General features: G+C 39.0%; 5 protein-coding genes across 5 annotated transcripts; 3 read left to right on the top strand and 2 right to left on the bottom strand.

Moving 5' to 3' along the window:
* The first annotated feature begins 1,646 nt into the window (after positions 1 to 1,646).
* LOC109164885 (protein EXORDIUM-like 2) lies at positions 1,647 to 2,805 on the top strand. The gene has a single exon (XM_019313436.1). It carries the CDS (start codon positions 1,725 to 1,727, stop codon positions 2,628 to 2,630), a length of 906 nt encoding a protein of 301 aa, XP_019168981.1. The 5' UTR covers positions 1,647 to 1,724; the 3' UTR covers positions 2,631 to 2,805.
* A 1,532-nt stretch (positions 2,806 to 4,337) lies between these two features.
* LOC109164876 (ABC transporter G family member 11-like) lies at positions 4,338 to 8,035 on the bottom strand. Its single transcript, XM_019313423.1, has 8 exons — positions 7,557 to 8,035; positions 7,381 to 7,460; positions 6,619 to 7,068; positions 6,442 to 6,534; positions 5,737 to 5,862; positions 5,451 to 5,645; positions 5,278 to 5,364; positions 4,338 to 5,036 (listed from the first exon to the last, which is right to left on the bottom strand). Exons 1-8 carry the CDS (start codon positions 7,747 to 7,749, stop codon positions 4,404 to 4,406), a joined length of 1,857 nt encoding a protein of 618 aa, XP_019168968.1. The 5' UTR covers positions 7,750 to 8,035; the 3' UTR covers positions 4,338 to 4,403.
* Positions 8,036 to 9,124: 1,089 nt separating this feature from the next.
* LOC109164878 (dicarboxylate transporter 2.1, chloroplastic-like) lies at positions 9,125 to 11,941 on the top strand. The gene is made up of 4 exons (XM_019313427.1): positions 9,125 to 10,110; positions 10,569 to 10,882; positions 10,954 to 11,402; positions 11,590 to 11,941. The coding sequence occupies exons 1-4, from the start codon at positions 9,283 to 9,285 to the stop codon at positions 11,703 to 11,705; spliced, it is 1,707 nt and encodes a 568-aa protein (XP_019168972.1). The 5' UTR covers positions 9,125 to 9,282; the 3' UTR covers positions 11,706 to 11,941.
* Positions 11,942 to 12,164: 223 nt separating this feature from the next.
* Positions 12,165 to 13,788, bottom strand: LOC109164889. Its single transcript, XM_019313443.1, has 5 exons — positions 13,419 to 13,788; positions 13,234 to 13,305; positions 13,001 to 13,071; positions 12,705 to 12,907; positions 12,165 to 12,341 (listed from the first exon to the last, which is right to left on the bottom strand). The coding sequence occupies exons 1-5, from the start codon at positions 13,682 to 13,684 to the stop codon at positions 12,234 to 12,236; spliced, it is 720 nt and encodes a 239-aa protein (XP_019168988.1). The 5' UTR covers positions 13,685 to 13,788; the 3' UTR covers positions 12,165 to 12,233.
* A 2,558-nt stretch (positions 13,789 to 16,346) lies between these two features.
* LOC109164840 (RING-H2 finger protein ATL54-like) lies at positions 16,347 to 17,105 on the top strand. The gene has a single exon (XM_019313386.1). The coding sequence runs from the start codon at positions 16,347 to 16,349 to the stop codon at positions 17,103 to 17,105; it is 759 nt and encodes a 252-aa protein (XP_019168931.1).
* The last annotated feature ends 912 nt before the right edge of the window (positions 17,106 to 18,017 follow it).

Below are 18,017 nucleotides of genomic sequence, written 5' to 3' on the forward strand. Positions count from 1 at the left end.
GAAAAACAAGATTGCAGGATTCTAAGAGTGGCTTACGGTTCACGAGAGCAGTGGGTCGGTTTGAAGAATAAACAAGGTGGCCGGTTGGGGGGGAGTCCACCACTATAAGCTTAACTTTTAATCATTTGGTTAAGGATAATGTGTGAAACGTACTACAACAATATTAATTTAATCAAGGATGAGTGGAAGCACTATAAATAATTTTAATGAGATAAATCCTTTAATTTGATTTACAATATAGCTACGGTTAGTTTCTAGACTTTTGAAAGTTTATCGGTACGTGCAACACAACTGGAAAAGTTGGTAAATCACCGAGAAATAGAATATGAAAGATAGATAGAAAAAGAATCGACACGATGATTTTTACGTAGAAATCGAAAGGTAAAAATCACGGACTTTTGGGCAGTGATAAGTCTAAAAATTCACTATTTTGTAGGATATCCTTGTACATGTTATATTGCTTTTTCATATATAGAGATAGAGAGCCTTTGTGAGAGAAAATGGAGAGAGCCCTTTTGCGTGAAGATGAATGAATATGGAGTCTTCTTGCATGAAAGAGTGGTATGGAAGAGTGAAGCCTTCTAGTATGAGGAAGAATAATACTTTGTCCCCCTTCCTTGTGCTCCTCCCCTCTTTTATAGTAGTAAGATTAGAAGTATTCGTTAGGTGAGTAATTAGTAGGGAAGTATGGATGGTTTTAATAGGATTTAAAATGGGGTAGGAATTTGGTGGTTTATGGGTTGTAATGGGATTGGAGGTTATGTATAATATAAGTTAGTAAATATGTAATTAATTGGATAGCTAATGGGTTTTGGATATTTAATAGGCAATGAAGGTGTAATAGTGGGGTAGTAAATGGGGTATTTATGTGGGGGTTAGGGGTGTTAGGTATTTTAGGTTAGGGAGTCAAGAATTGATCGGTTAGTTGGGTCACGTCTCGGTTTGTTGTTAGGCGGTTCGATCCGGTTCTCATATTCGTATCCATCAGCTACATTTGTTATTCAGTGCATTATGTGTGAACCTCGCCTTATGATTGTAGTTGACTGACTCAAACCATATATAATCTATAATTGACTGACTCAAACTAAGAAAGTCAATCAATAGATAGCTCAGCTCTCACGAACAGTCTAACTTGAAACCTTATGGATATTTTATACCATATTGGATATTTAACACAAATTATTGTTAATCATTAATGTCGAACATGTAAAGCAATTATAAACTAGACAGTAATAAGTGTTATATTTAATGAAGTTTCTTTCTCTCAAAAAAGTGTTATATTTAATATGAGCAACATATTTGAGGACTGATCATTAAAAAAAAAAAAAAGTATTAAACACCAATTATTTAACCTTCCTCAACCTTATCCAATAGTGATTTCTTTTCCAGAAAACTTAGGAGATATGAGATATCTCTGCTCTGTACTTAGGAAATGATAAAATAAAATAAATAAATAAGTAAACAAAAGACTTATTATTAGATGCACGCAAGTCAAAACTGAGGGTCGAACTACCCCGGTCAGAGCGTCCCCCATTTGAGTAGACCGCCACGTCAGCGGTGGCATCCAGCCTGGCACCAAATTATACTATTCCACGTAGACGCCCTGATGCTGACGTCTCCCTCTTCCCCCCTATAAAACCCTACTCTCTGCTCAAAATTTTTCAACAGTTCAAACCTCATCTTCAATTCCTTCTTCTTCACTCTTCTCCCTGCGAGCTTTCACCATGGCTGCTGCTAATTACGCTTCTGCCCCTCTTCTCCTCCTCCTCTGTCTCTTCAGCGCCGGTTTCAGGGCTTCCTCCGCCGCTCTGGTTAAGGAGCAACCGCTCGTGTTGAAATACCATAACGGTACCCTTCTTAAGGGCACCGTCACCGTTAATATTGTCTGGTACGGGAAATTTACTCCGGCCCAGCGCTCCATAATCGTTGATTTTCTTCAGTCGCTTAATTCCCTGAAATCTCCGGCGCCGTCCGCCGCGGGCTGGTGGAAGATCACCGGGAAGTTCAAGGGCGGTGGCTCCTCCACCGTTGTTGTCGGGAAACAGATCCTAATTGAGAACTATCCTCTCGGGAAGTCTCTTAAGAACTACCAGCTTGCTTACTTGGCTTCCAAGGGTGGAAGCTTGGCCGGCGGCGTTAACCTCGTGCTGACGGCGAAGGACGTTTTCGTGGACGGGTTCTGTATGAGCCGGTGCGGGACTCACGGGTCGACTCGGGGGAAGACTCGCTCCGCTTACGCCTGGGTCGGTAACTCGGAGACCCAGTGCCCCGGCTACTGCGCCTGGCCGTTCCACCAGCCGATTTACGGCCCGCAAACGCCGCCGCTTGTCGCGCCCAACGCCGACGTCGGAGTCGACGGTATGATCATCAACATCGCCACCGTTCTGGCGGGAGCCGTCACCAACCCCTTCAACAACGGCTACTTCCAGGGCCCCGCCACCGCGCCGCTGGAGGCCGTCTCCGCCTGCACGGGGATATTCGGGTCCGGGTCTTACCCAGGTTACCCGGGTCAGCTCCTCGTCGATAAGGCCACCGGCGCCAGCTTCAACGCGTACGGCCTGAACGGGCGCAAGTTCTTGATTCCGGCCATGTGGGACCCCCAAATATCTGCCTGCGCGCCGCTCGTCTGATGATATGGACAATCGGTGTCGGAATCACCTGTGAGCGTGTCTACGGTCTATACTTCTATGGATGCAAAAAGAGATTTTAGTTTAACATCTTGGTTTATGGTTGTGTATTTCGGTATATCTATGTATATTCTCTTTTTTTTTCCCACGAAAAGAAAAATGTGAAAATATTTCAAAATTGTGAAAAAAAAAATGCAGTTGTAATAGAGAAAAATATTTACGGAATATGAATTATGATATAATAGTTTTTTAGTTTTTAGTTTGCTTATATACGATCTTCTCAAATTAAAAAATTAATAAACAATTTTTATCATAAGTTGATTTTGAAATCTTATACTCCGTAATTATTAAATTAATTGACGGGAGTTCGATCTCCTTTTGTATGAAAAGATCAGTCTGAACAGCACTTAGTTTTTTAATTAGGTCGATTTGGTATGAATATGAATTAGTCTGAGTATGATACGAATTTAAAAGTACTTTCTTATAGTTAGGACTTACACAGGACATCTTCTAGTCCGAAAAAAAAAGGAAAATTATCTTATCAAATTGATTGAAGCGATCTAAAATTTATACCTCTTTTTAGCGGCTAGCAAAGCAAAGATGAAAGTTTTTGGATGTTTTGTCGTATAGTGAATGTTGGACCAAAGGTGGTATGATGGATTGTGTATAGTTTTTTAACTTTGTCATTATCACCAGAATTTTAATTTTAAAATTTAGTAACTTTATTATTAGGTAACGAATTTAAAAAAAATAATCACTATTTAAAAATGTGATTTTTTTGTTGATTTCGAGGTGGTGAGGTCACGAGAGAATAGATACCCATAGGCCGTATCGAATATTGTAATGGCCATACTTGAAAACGGGCACTAAGAATTCATAAAAGGGTTGCGTCGGGGCCCCACAAAATTAGAGATATTATATGATGGTTTCACACGCAATTGTTTAATACGGTGTATTTAATCCAACAAATATAATAGGGTGTAATATTATTTTGGAATAAGGGTCAAATAGGCCACTGAATTGCACACAATAATGCAATTAGGTCACTAAATCTAAAAAACTTACAATTGGGTCCCTAAACTACCCTAAACTAACCAATTTCATTCAATTTGTCCATTTCTCTGATTTCTCAAGTTGCTAACAGGTTACCCCTCCACCTAGGATGCATATGTGACATTTAAAAAATTTTATTTTTAATTTTTTTTTTGAACACCTTAAATTAGTTTTTTTTAATGTTTAATAAATAAAAACTAAAATAATTTTTTTTTTTTGAAAATAAAATCCAAGCCCTATACGACTTAACAAATTATTTTAATTTCCAAAAAAAATATTTTAATTTTATTTATTAAACATTAAAAAAATTGATTTAAAAATAAATTATTTTAGTTTTTATTTATTAAATATTAAAAAAACTAATTAAAAAATAAATTATTTTTAAAAAAAAAATGCCACATATGCATATCAGGTCGGAAAAGATTGGACTGAACTTTATTCGCATAGTGGCCCGTTACTGACCACCATTTACACACGATTATCGAGAAATAATCCCCATCAAAAATGATAATGAAATTATTCGCACGAACTTAGTTCATTGCTTCCATATGTAGTATGTGGAAGAAGAGACCAAATTTCAAACCTCGACAACAATAGTATGGACCCTGTCTATTGAGCCACCAAGTGATTTACATCCTAGAACATTCCAGATAAAGATGAGTGTATATATGCATTATGTGTATATTCACAGTGTCAACTCTGAATTCAAGCTGCAATTTGTCATCAATTTACACAAGAACAACAACAAATTAAGCCTCTTTTAATTCTTGGTTTTGCATTTTCACCAATCTTGATGACACCAAAGAACAAAACCCTGTAAAGAATCACCATTCCCAGCAAGACGGCAAGATCAACCCACTTAGAATACCCAGTTTCAACCTCCCATACATTCTTCAAGATCGTCCCGCCATCAATGGCGGGTGCAGAGTCACCGGACTGAAACACCATCCCTTCAAACTCGTTCTTGTACAGTCCCTGGAACGCATATTTGTGGAAAGCTATGTAGTACAGTGGGTATTTCCAGAACAGCTTGGGAAGATCATCGGGAAGTTGAAAAAATCCGCCGCTTAACATCATCAGTCCCTGAATTCCGGCGCCGACCACCAGTCCCATAAGAAAATTTGGGACCATGCTCGCCACCATCATCATCAGACTCTCCACCAACATCATGCAACAGAGTAGTACTGATGTGAAATACAGGAATTTTGTCAGTCCTGGTTGCAGGCCGGCGAGGTAGTAAGCAATGGCGCCTGGGATCACTGATATGAGGAGCAGGAATGGGATTGATGAAATGGCGTTGCCTATCACGAATGCCGCAACCCCATAATGTCCGTTTAATCTTTCTCGCCGGAAAATCTGGGGAAAAAGAAGCTGCACTGATTATATGCAACACTCCCCTCACGTGTCATGATTATATGCTCAACAATCCCCTCACGTGTGCGGTGGGTTTCAAGCAACACGTGGACCGTAGTCGCTTATCAGGTGACATTGAAGCATGTACTTATCTCAATTAAAAGTCTAAACTGATAGTTGGATTGCAGATTAATGATTATATGCTCAACATGAAGGATGTGTGATTCAGAGATTGTAGCCTGACCTTCATGTCCTCTACAAATGAAGGGAAACCGCCAATTGCCATGATCGTTAGCAGCGAAGTTACAAACATCAGCATTGATCCTCTAGCCTGCATGTGCATGAAGAAGATTGAAAACGAAAACGAAAACGAAACTCTCATTATCAATTGAGACAGAATGCATCATTCAAACTTACATGAATCGAATTGTAGGTGCTTCCGATGTCAAAGAACACAGTTCCCAGACCCATCCCGAGCCCTATGTAGATTGCAAATCGCAACCAGTAGTAGCCTAAATCGCGGTACATGTTCACAGATGATCTTCTGGAGAGGACAATGCATTCTGTAAAAAAGCTAGATTGGCTGCTCTGCTTCTCCATTAAGCCATTTTCCTGCACGGAAGTTTCATATTTGCAGATCATAATCTGGGTATTTAACCTGTAATGATGAACATCATTCCCTTTAACTTCACTCAAAGATTACCTCTTTGCTCATCTCACCCACTTGTTTCTGCACTTGCTTATAAGTAGCAGATGAGTTGTATGATTTCACAAGCTCATCAATCACTTCCTCACCTGTCATCTTTCCACCACCACCCTGCTCTATATCCTACACATTTCATTCACACCTATTACAACCCTGCCACAAAAGGCGAAATTCCTTACCTCAATGGCCCCACACGTTGGCCTGACAAGATCGTAGATGGATAAACAGTGTCTGATACTCACAAGGAGCCACCCCGAAAGGGCAAAACTCCAGCACTCTGACTGCTAAGACTCAATTTTGCGTCTTTACCCACAATCAGCCACCCAAAAATCATTCCAGCTACCCGTGTGGGCAAAGGGATAAATCACAACCTGGTACTATACAACATTCAAGAAAAGGGAAAATGACATTTTTTCAGTTCCCAAATTATGGAAAAATAGTTGGTAGTCCTTCAATTATCATCTCTGTGGCTCCCAAGAAATTGATTTGCTCCTCAAGGGCTTAAATTGATTCGGTTCTATCATCAAGAGACTATATCTGCCATGTGCCACCAGGTTGATAATTGAAAGACTACATGTGAAACCCCCATAATTAGAAATTTGAGTCAACAGTTCTCCATAATTAGGAGAGACTAAAAGTGTCATTTTTCCTTCTGTATTTATGATTCGAAGATGGGAAATAGTTGACTAAAACATTGTTTACCTCATAGTCATCAAAATCTGTATTTATGATTCTAAGGTAGTGATCAGCAGGATTCTGGAAAGTTGGGCATTCAAGACCATTCACCCTAAAAAACTAAATTCCATTACAGATAATTAGCTAGAGCAGTGGATATTCAAGAACTAGCTAACTTCTAGCATGGAATCCTCAAACTCTCACCTGTCTAGCTGCAAAAGAGGGCCCAAAGTAGACTGTTCTACCAAGGGAAAGAAGGCAGAGGTTGTTAAGAAGCTTGAAAACTTCACTGGTTGGCTGATGCAAAGATGCCACAACTGTCATCCCATGTTGTCTTGTGAATCTCATGATTCTGCTCATTACATGGTACGATGCTGCACTGTCAAGCCCGCTTGTTGGCTCATCAAGAAAAAGAATCTTGGGTCGCATCAGGATCTCTGTGCAGATGCTCACTCTTCGTTTCTGCCCACCACTCAGACTCCCGATTCTCTTGTCCATGGAATCTTGCAGCCCCATCTCCTTTATCATCTTCTCAGCTGTTTCTTTCCTCTGAGTTTTCGGAACTGTGTTTGGCAGCTGCAGCTGTGCTGAATAGTACAATGCTTCTCTCACAGTCAAAGTCCATATCAAGACATCATCTTGAGTAACATAGGCCTAACCAAACACCAAACAAGGATCAAACATCAAACATCATAGTATAGTATTCGTTGCGAGCTAACTCATGAACGTAGGTTTGACTCGAAGCAAAATATGTGCAATATAAGGAATAACATTGGCCTAACCAAACACCAAACAAGCATCAAACATCATAGTATAGTATTTGCTGCTAAAAAACGAACAAAAATCCTAACTATACTACCAGAGCTAGCTCGTGAGCGGAGGTTTAACCTGAAGCAATGTATGTGCAATTTAAGGAATAAAATGTGTGGTTGGTGCAATTATTCAAACACAAGAAAGATGTTGTACCGATGTCCCATAAGCCAACTTCTGTTTTTGACCATTCACTAGAATTTCTCCACTCTGTCTTTTACTTGAATCTAACCTCCTTGTGATTATGCATCAAAACTTTCAAGAACCAACACATAAATTTCAGTATTTAATCCTAAATCTGGAAAGAAAAGTTGTAAAGATTGAAACTTTACCAGCTAAGGCATCAAGAAGAGTGGATTTGCCACTTCCAGAAGGACCCATGACTGCCAAAACCTCACCAGGACTAGCATACCCAGTGAGAGACTGAAGGATTGGCTTACACCCATCTTTTGATCCGCCATTAGAGACTTTGACACAAAGCTCCTTCCACGTCAAACACACCCCGGTCCTGTTCAAAGACGCCATGAAAGAAGATTAAGAACACTGTTGTAATGTTCACGCATTGGGCAGTCCAAAAGTGTTGCGGGCTATAAAGCTTCAGAGGTGAGAAGGGTTAAAATTGTGATCTTGAATCGTGACTCTACAGTAGAAGAAGACAAACAACAATTCAATGGTTTCAATGGCTCTCTTCTCCATCTGTTCTCGTGAGCCCAGTGGCCAATGTAAACAAATTTAATTTTATTCTTTCCTTTTGTAATTTATTCATGGGCGAAGTAATATAAAGACAATCCCCAGATTCCACTATTTTTTTAATGTTCTTGTTTCTTGAAATACCTATGACTAGAGTCGTGTGCATTGCTAATATCCGACAATCTTCCATGGGAATGACCGAATGACGCCGATGCTCGTATGTTCACACCATACGTTTACTCGACACATCCAATTTATATGCAGGGAAATGTCATGCCATTTTTCTGGTGCTTTGTCTCAATTGTCTTGTTCTAAACATAAAACTTGTGGCGATCAAAACCAACTATTTGCTGGTTAGACTCATAAAATATGTGTGGATTAACTTGAAAAATAAATTAGAACAAATTTTTAAAGAACGTTATCTTTAATAATAGTTAAAATACCTCTTTGATTAATTTTATGAAGCAATTTTGAGACTCAAACATGTCTGGGAATAGCTTATAGTCTTTTTGGTTCTAGGTGTAAACTATTTTTGCATACTAGAGTCATAAGATATTACGTGATGCATAAGTGATATGATTAATAAGTGTAAGACATGTTTATGTTGATTGGATGACAATAAAGTTTGGTCATTTTAGTCTTGGGTTGCATATATTTGAGCATCCTCTACTGTTTTTTCTTTTTTGTGTGTGAGACTGAGACAGAAATCGCATTAAGAAAATTTTGTGTCTTAAAGGGAGATGATGTTGGCAAGAATAAGTATATAGTATACTTTGTCCCATGTAGTTTGCAACTTAATGACACTTTTGACTCTTTTAAATGAGGTTACATGTTTAAACCTCAATGAGGATATTGACTTTTTGTATTTCAAAAATGTGTATAGATAGATATTGCATTGTAATAGACTCAATAATACTTAAAAAAGTTCGCATGAACAGATCAACTGGTAAAGAATGACTAGAAATGAGTCTTACTAGCGGCAGTGTGAGAGCAACCTCTCAAAGTGAGGGGACTCCTTGTGGGCAGTAAACAAAGGTATAGCCTCTGTGGTTCATGTTCAGTTAAATTACTATGATTTACATCATCTCAGATGCTCTGTCGGTCCGGGTGCAAGAGGCTCTTAGACGGGTTCAACCTTTTGGAAAGAATAATACTTAAAAAAAAAAAAAAAAAACATATTAATCCGTTAACATGGCCACAAATTGTGAAGTAAAGAAGGACGATTGTGACTGTGAAGATGAAAAACAGAGCAATGCAACATGGCGACAAAACGCTTCACTCTCAGTGGCTGTCCTGCCTTACGCCTCCTCTCTCACAGTCACCTCTGCTCTAATAATATCTCCTCTGTCCTCTCTCGCCGGAAACAATATGGAGACTCTGCCACTTCACTCTCCATCTTCACCCACTTCCTTTTCTCCTATCTCCTTCCATTGTCTCCGATCACTTCCCTCCATTTCTCTACCTTCCAACCTCCCCGCCACCGTTACCGTTCTCCGCCCAATTTCGTCTCTTTCCGCGCCGAAACTTCCTATACTCAAACATAAACCGCTCATTTCCCCCCTTTCCAAGCCAATTTCGAAAGGCCCATCACTTGTCACGTGTTTCTCATCCTCCGGGGATGACATCTCCACCGCCACCGAGCCGAAGCCGGAGCCGCAAGGCGCAAAGATTATTCCTTTGATTATCTCTGTTTCTGTTGGGCTTCTGGTTCTATTTGTCGTCCCAAAACCTGACGAAGTTTCCGCTCAGGCGTGGCAATTACTTGCCATCTTCCTCTCCACCATCGCCGGACTGGTTCTCAGTCCATTGCCGGTCGGGGCCTGGGCTTTCTTGGGGCTTACGACTTCAATTCTCACAAACACGTTAACTTTCTCCGCGGCGTTCGAGGCCTTCACCAATGACGTTATCTGGCTGATTGTCATTTCTTTCTTCTTCGCTCGCGGATTCGTCAAGACTGGATTGGGCGAGAGAATTGCCACTTACTTTGTGAAGTGGCTGGGGAAGAGTACTCTCGGGTTGTCTTATGGATTGACTCTTAGCGAGGCCTTGATTGCTCCGGCAATGCCCAGCACCACCGCCAGGGCCGGCGGTGTTTTCTTGCCGATTATTAAGTCTCTTTCACTATCCTCTGGTAGTAAACCGGGTGATCCTTCTTCAAGAAAGCTCGGCTCATACTTGGTCCAATCTCAGTTCCAGGTTAGCTGCATCTAATTATACCTTACTGGTCCGAAAATAACCTTCAGATTTTATATCTATAGTTGGCACATTCTGTACATGCACTAGTTTTTGTACTTGTAGTTATCATATCAAGTCAGATTCTGTATCTATAGTTGACACATTCTTATCGGCTGTTGATAATTTCTATACCTGTAGGCTGTAGCTATCATATTATGTGTCAGCAATTATCAAGTAATTTGTATACATATACAAAAACGGTTAAGTACAAAATGTGTTAACGGAAGGTATAGAATTTTTGTATCAAGGTTCAGAATGCAATATGAACCCTGGTCCCATGGTATAACAATTGGGCTAATCTGTTTGAAGGTATTCGATTTACCAATGAATTTTCATGGTATCTAATCCGTAGATAAATTCATATTCGTGGGTATTTCAGTGTTTTCTTGTAGTGTTAATGTGGCCTGCAATTTTCACAGGCTTCAGGCAACTCTAGTGCTCTTTTCTTGACTGCTGCAGCTCAGAACTTACTATGCCTCAAACTAGCTGAAGAACTTGGAGTGATAGTTTCAAATCCTTGGGTTGTTTGGTTTGAGGCTGCTAGTTTACCTGCATTTGTTTCACTTCTGGCTACTCCATTTATCTTGTACAAGTTATATCCTCCCGAAATCAAAGATACACCCGAGGCGCCTGCTATGGCTGCAAACAAACTCGAACTTATGGGTCCTATCACAAAAAACGAATGGGTGATGATTGGAACCATGCTTCTAGCCGTCTCCTTGTGGGTTTTTGGGTACGTTTCAGTTTCCTTTTTCTCTCCTGATTGAAAGGCTAGTTTTTGGACTGACACTCATATAATCTCAGGGAGGCGGTGGGTATTTCTAGCGTTGTGGCTGCCATGATTGCGTTATCGATTCTCTTATTGTTAGGAGTGCTTGATTGGGATGACTGCCTAAGTGAAAAAGCAGCCTGGGATACACTGGCTTGGTTTGCAGTTCTAGTAGGCATGGCAAGCCAGTTGACAAATCTCGGGATTGTTAGTTGGATGTCTAGCTGTGTAGCCAATTCCCTCGCGTCTTTATCACTAAGCTGGCCTGCAGCTTTCGCCCTTCTCCAGGCCGCTTACTTCTTTATACACTATCTGTTTGCAAGCCAAACCGGGCACGTGGGAGCATTGTATTCTGCATTCCTCGCTATGCACTTGGTCTCGGGAGTGCCTGGCGTTTTAGCTGCATTGGCTCTAGCTTACAATACCAGCCTATTTGGTGCCCTCACTCACTACAGCAGTGGTCAGGCTGCTGTTTACTTTGGAGGTATATATGCCTGTTTACGCCTATCTGATCTCTTTTCTTCCATATCACCATATTAGTATGTAAACTGCCTATGAAAAGAACATAACTTTGAAAGAAAGTTGCAGACTTTGCAGACCCCATGCCCTTTACACTCTTAGATACATATATATATATTGCTGACAAATTTTTGTTTGGTTTTCGAAAACAGCTGGGTATGTAGATCTACCGGATGTGTTCAAATACGGGTTTGTAATGGCAGTTGTGAATGTAGTAATCTGGGGAGGTGTTGGAACACTGTGGTGGAAATTCTTGGGCCTGTACTGACTTCAATTCCTCATCATCTCTGTGTAAGTTGAATCATTTCTCTTGCTATAACCATAGGAACTTAGCAGAAGATTGTTCAAATGATGGCTAAAAAGCAGGCTGGCATTGTATAGTAGCTCTGTTAGATGTCTGCAACACTCTCCAGTATATAATTGTTCTTGGCATTCGGATGGTATATTTCAAATCCGAAACGAATTTTTGGAGAGTTTTAATTAATGAATATTAGTTCATTTTGCTGGGTTTTTTTGGATGTTCGTGCCAAAAAGTTATAAGTTTGATTCTTGTCAACATTCTCTCGGTTAAACTGGTCGCTATTTAGTAGAATTTAAGTACTCCGTAATTATTTATCACACAGAATCATGCTCAATCTAATTAAACTTAAGAAATACAGTAAGAAAAAATTTATATTATTCAAATAGTTTGTACAACACATTATTTCAATGTCAAAATAAATAAATGAATAAATAAAAATATTGATAATATAAAATTAGATGTGTTAATGATACAATTATAAACTCCTGGAAGTAATCACAAACTATTATTTACTTTGTCATTTTTTGACTCTTCTATGATCTTATCCACCAAAGGTTCAACCATAGTCTCCAAACTTTCCAAGTCTTGCTTCACCTCCTCTGCCTACAAATTAATTCAATAAAAAAAGAACATGAATACAATTGATGAATTGCGTCCTTCATATGGCCTTGTCCTAGGTCTATTTCAATCCATAATTACATGACACATTTTCTATTTTTTGAAAGGAGAGTTGGGTTGATTTGTGTTCAAATTTAGGTTTTTAAGGAGATACATGAGGTAAATGGTTCAAAACATTTTTCTATTCAAAGCAATAATTCTATTCCTATTTCATATTCTTCTTAGCAGTCTCTTTGGTTTTTGACTGTTCGTGTTGACGCGTCGTCTACATATTGCACAAGTCGAAAAAACCAACAATAATAATAGTAGACAGAATTTTATGATTATCCTAATAATATGTATGTATACCTTGTGAATGAAGACAGTTACGTTACGAGCATCCTCAGCAACTTGAGCAGATGCATGTTCTACAGCCTCAACTGCTTCTTTGAGGATGGTATTCGTCGGAAGCTTATCAGCCACCGCTCCTATTACATTCTCTGCAGCGGTTGCCACCTTTTCCACCACCTCTGCAATTTCCTCCACCTCCTCCACCACTTCTTCCACTTTCCCTGAACAAGAATCATCCAACTTTTCTTGAATATAATTTTAAAAGAAAAGTAGTGATTACAGTTAAATAAGTAACAGTACAATTTATTAGAGACCTTCTATCTTCCGAATGCCATTCCAAAATGGAAAGATTATTGATAACAAAGACCCAATTATCCATTTTGCCCTGCAAAGGTAAATATTCCCTTTATAAGCATCATTTAATAAAAAAAATACTTAAAATATTTCAACAAGACAGCTGCCCCCACAGAGAGAAAATTTTAAATAGGATTGTTTTTATGAGACGAGATATGTCCTGTTGGGAACAATTTAATTAATTAAAGCATACCAAGAGAAAATTTTGAATTTAGGAGCGGCTAATGGGTCTTGTATATTAACTTTCTTTGCTTCACTCTTTAGCCTACAACCAACCAACCAACCATACAAAAGAAAAAATAGGGAAGACCATGAGCAGAGGTGAAAATAGAATAATAATATAAATTAGGGACTAAAAGATAAAGATGGTAGAATTACAGAGGAGCATCGGGTTTTATATTATCTCCGGCGGGACTGCCACTAAACAGTCTGAGTCCTGGGTTCATATAATAAGGAGCGCCACCGTAACCGCCGTAGCCGGCGGCGCGGCCAAACGTAGCAGTCGGCACAAGAATCCGAGAAAACGACGTTGACGGGCCACTGCTTCCACCGCCGCCGCCAACCCGATAATACCGGTGAAGTAATCCGACCAAACCTCGGACATTCAGCGAAGACGGAGGATTTCTGCACATTCTGAAACTCATCCGATCCGTATAAGTTTTATGAAATGCCAGATCAGAGCTCTAATAATATATTGCAGACCAAGATAAACTTGGTATATATTATGGAAAAAATAAAGCGAGTATAGAAGACCTGGCCTTTTCGTTGCTTATTTTAAGGATTCATTTATGGTGAATTGAACGACAAAAACGTGAGAGAAGAAGATCCTAACACGCCAAGAAATGGTGTATGTGACGATTGATGACTTTAAGGTTTAAACTAATCCATTGCCGAGTCTGCAGTTTCTTGCAAGTTACTTTCTTGGGGGTTTCTTATTAGGCCATGTTGGGTGGTGGTGTATTAAGGTAAAGTTAGTTTATTGAAGATCCATGAAAGTCTTCTTCAACTCTTGGAAAATTGAAGTTAAATTGTGGAATGGTAATGGATATGTAAAATATTCACAAGTTGAACCATTCTACTAGCTTGGGGATGATTGACTTTTACAATGTTGACTATGCATGGGTACGGTTGTTAATTTGTTATACATTCAATAGTTTTTATTTTATGATCAGGGAATTCAGGATCAATATATTTGAGAGTGTGTATTAAATAAATCATGCTTATATGTAATAGTTCATATAAATCACACAAGAGAGATAATTTGTATAAAAACGACCACGTATAACGAGTTCGATTGAGAATGTTGGTAAAAATCAAATAATTTTGTAATTTATAATTTGTCGGGTTCGAATATTTCTTCTTTAGATGGACAATTTGAGAATTTGTAGGTAAAAATGTGTTGAAAAGCTAGATATGTTTGTTTCAGCTTTAGACTTAGCTTTTTGAGTAGTTGAGTTACAATAATTTTGATCTTATTTGAAAAAAGTATAATGGCCCGTTTGGTTCACGGAATAGGCCGGGAATGACATAGCATTTCCAGTAATAGATATATTCCTTTGTTTGGTAACCATTTCTATTACTAGGAATAATATTTCTGGTAATAGCCTATTACCTCAAATTAGGTAATAGCTATTACTAGAGTCCCCTGGTATTAGCCTATCACTGAACGCTCAGGAATAGATTTTAGAATCTATTTTCTTTTTTTACCCCTTTCTTTAACCCAATTTTTTTTATCATGTATATAAATTTATCCTATTTCACCACCATCGCCGCCCCCACCACTGCCACCGCCACCGCCACCACCACCATCACCATCACCGCCACCACCATCGTCGCCGCTGCCACCACCGCCACCATCACCACCACCGCCACCATCACCACCTCCGCCACCACCATCACCGCCGCCACCAGAACCACCACCCAGCAGCACCACCGCCACAACCGTCACCGTCACCACCACCACCGTCACTCCCACCACTGCCACCGCCACCACCCCAGCAACATCACCACCACCGCCACCATCACTACCACTGCCACCATCACATATTTTTATAAGGGTATTTATGTCTTTTAAAACATATTTCATTTTTATTCCTTAAATCAACCAAACACTGTAATATAATTCCTAAAGTCTATTCCGTCCGCGAACCAAACAATAGAATACAATTCCTATTCTATTCCTTGCATATTCTATTCCTTATGGAATAACATTCCTATTACCTCAAAATTCATTCCGTGAACCAAACGTGCTGTAAGGTGGCGTTTGGTTCAGGTTATATAACATAACCAAGGAAATGTGACATTCCTATGCTCACATTCCTATGTTTGGTTCACATTATCTCAGGGAATCTAACATTCCCCAGGAATGTCACATTCCCTCCACATAGGATTTTGAAGGGAATGTGATTCCCTTCAATTTCTAAGGTTATGTAAGATAACCTTGGTTATGTTAGTTTATTACACACACACACATATAATTATTTTTGTAATTATATATTTTTTTATTTTTATTATGTTAGGTTAGCATATAAAATAATTTTGTTTCTCAAGTTCAATATTTTAGTTAATATTTTAAAATCATGTAATTATATATGATACCGTTATCTTATTTATTTATTTTAATTTTTAAATTTATTAAAATATATGAAAATATGTTAAGGATATTATAGTGTGTGAATAAAAGATAACCTTAAACCAAACATGATTATATTACATACCCCAATTTTAACCAAACACATGAATCTAACATTCCCAGTAATCTAACATTTCCAGTAATCTAACATTCCCTAAGTTCCGTGAACCAAACGACCCCTAGTAAGGTAATCTAACATTCCCTAAGGATATGATTATGATATGCACCAAAAGGATGGTTAATTAGCTAGCTAGGTAGCTAGAGATGACATAATTTTGGTATTCGAGGGTCATGAGTTTAATTTTTACTAATATATATCCTCTCGGTCGAGCTTTTATTTTTTTTAATTCTTGCTAATATCCTCTCGGTTGAACTCTCATTTTCTTTATGAACAAAATAAAGAATATTTTGTGCATATTCTCGAATAATAATGGTTGGTTTTTTTTTTTTTTTTTTTTTTTTTTTTTTTTTTTTTTTTAAGATATAATATAAAACTCATTGTGTTGTACTTCCTCCTAAGTACAGTTGGCTAGAAAAACTAAGTGAAGAACCTTGTTGTCCACATAAATATCACCGCCGCAAGAAACTAAGCTCTTCCCCATATAAATCTTGGCCGTGTCGCTGCCGTCTGAATCACCCACTCCATTCCATACTTTTCTCATTTCTTAACATCAATGGCGGCACTTCTCCATCATAGGAAATTGATGTTCAGCGATGATGGAGCCATTACTGAGGAACCATGCGCACGACCCTGCAGTTATCCGACATCGTACCACGACACTATCATCTGTCCCACAGAATGCTTTGACGTCTGTCCTTCAATCTGTGGCGGCCACATCAATCCGCCGCCAAACGTCGACCCCAACCCCAACGCTCTCTACGTCGTCGTCTTTCTCCCTGTGATCATGACCACCGTTTTGGTATGCGGCTGCCTCTCCATCTACAGGTGGACTGCCGGGCAATCACAGCCGCCGCCGCAGCTCGCCGGCGCGCGGTGGCACGTCAGAGCGCCCGGAGGCCTGCGTTCCTCCGTCATCGACGCGATCGCGATTCGCAGGTACAGGAAAGGGGAAGGAGCGGTGGAGGGATCGGAGTGCCCGGTTTGTCTGAGCGAGTTCCGAGAAGATGAGATTCTTAGGGTTTTGCCGAACTGTAAGCACGCTTTTCACGTGGCGTGTGTTGATGCTTGGCTAAAATCACACGCGAATTGCCCCGTCTGTCGTGCCGGCGTTGAAGGTAGTGAAAACTCCGATGTTGCCCCGCCGGTGCTGGCTCTGAACGGGGGATATGGAGGAATTCCGGTGAGTAATGGAAGGGAAAGAGAGGGCTCCGAGGCTCATCAGGAACTCGGGAGTCCTGTGAATGAGAAAGAAGACGAGTCAACGGAACAAAATATAGTGCCAAAGAACAATAATATTGTTGAACATTCTTGATCATTCTACAAAATATGCCATTCTTGTTATTTCTTTGACACACTTCTAAGGCTAATGGATGGAAGAGACCAAACTCATTCATGTTTATAAAGAGCAAAAATAATGTAACTTTCTACAAGCTATTGACCCTCTACTCATTTTAACTAGCAAACAAATTAAGGAGGTGTTTGGTAAATAACTGTTAGTTGATTGTGTTAATGAATTTGACAAGTTGATATCATTAGTTAATAGTACAAAAGTGTTTGGTAAATTAATTGTACCCTAATAACTAATTACATACAAAATGATTTTTTGTTTCAAAAAATTTGGTAAAAAATTACTTTGAGCAACTTTTTGAATTTTGGCATTTTGAAACCATGAGTTGTTACAAAAAACTAATTAATCAAATACTCATGTTGATTGTTTAATTAAGTCAAACAGCTAATAATGGTTAAATAAATCATAATTGATTGATAAACTATGTTATCCGGCCTTAAAATAAATAAATAAAAGCATGGTTGAAAATTTGCTAAGCCCTCCTCAGACGCTCGGGGGTGCTTAGACGACGATTAATCCGACCTAGACACCCATGTATTTTTCATTTTATTTTTTTATATTTTATTTTTTTATTTTGTTAAACTTGGTAATTATAAATTATTTAATAGTTTAATAATTAATTATAAAATATTAAATACAGAGTATTAACTTAAAAAACATATAAAGTTTGAACAATTTAAGGTTATTTCGCTCAAAATAATGTTGTTTTGAGCACTCATTAAAAAAAAACAATAGCTAATCAGCCGACTTGACGACTTAGTTGGTACATAAACGACCTAGTCGGTACTTAGGAGGCCTACTAGATCATTAATTCGGTCAACCTTCTAAATCGCTGATTATGGTAATATGTAAGGCAGTCAGGTCTAGGCACCGATT

The sequence above is a fragment of the Ipomoea nil genome, unplaced genomic scaffold (genome assembly GCF_001879475.1).
Source record: "Ipomoea nil cultivar Tokyo-kokei standard unplaced genomic scaffold, Asagao_1.1 scaffold3069, whole genome shotgun sequence".
Taxonomy (NCBI): Eukaryota; Viridiplantae; Streptophyta; class Magnoliopsida; order Solanales; family Convolvulaceae; genus Ipomoea; species Ipomoea nil.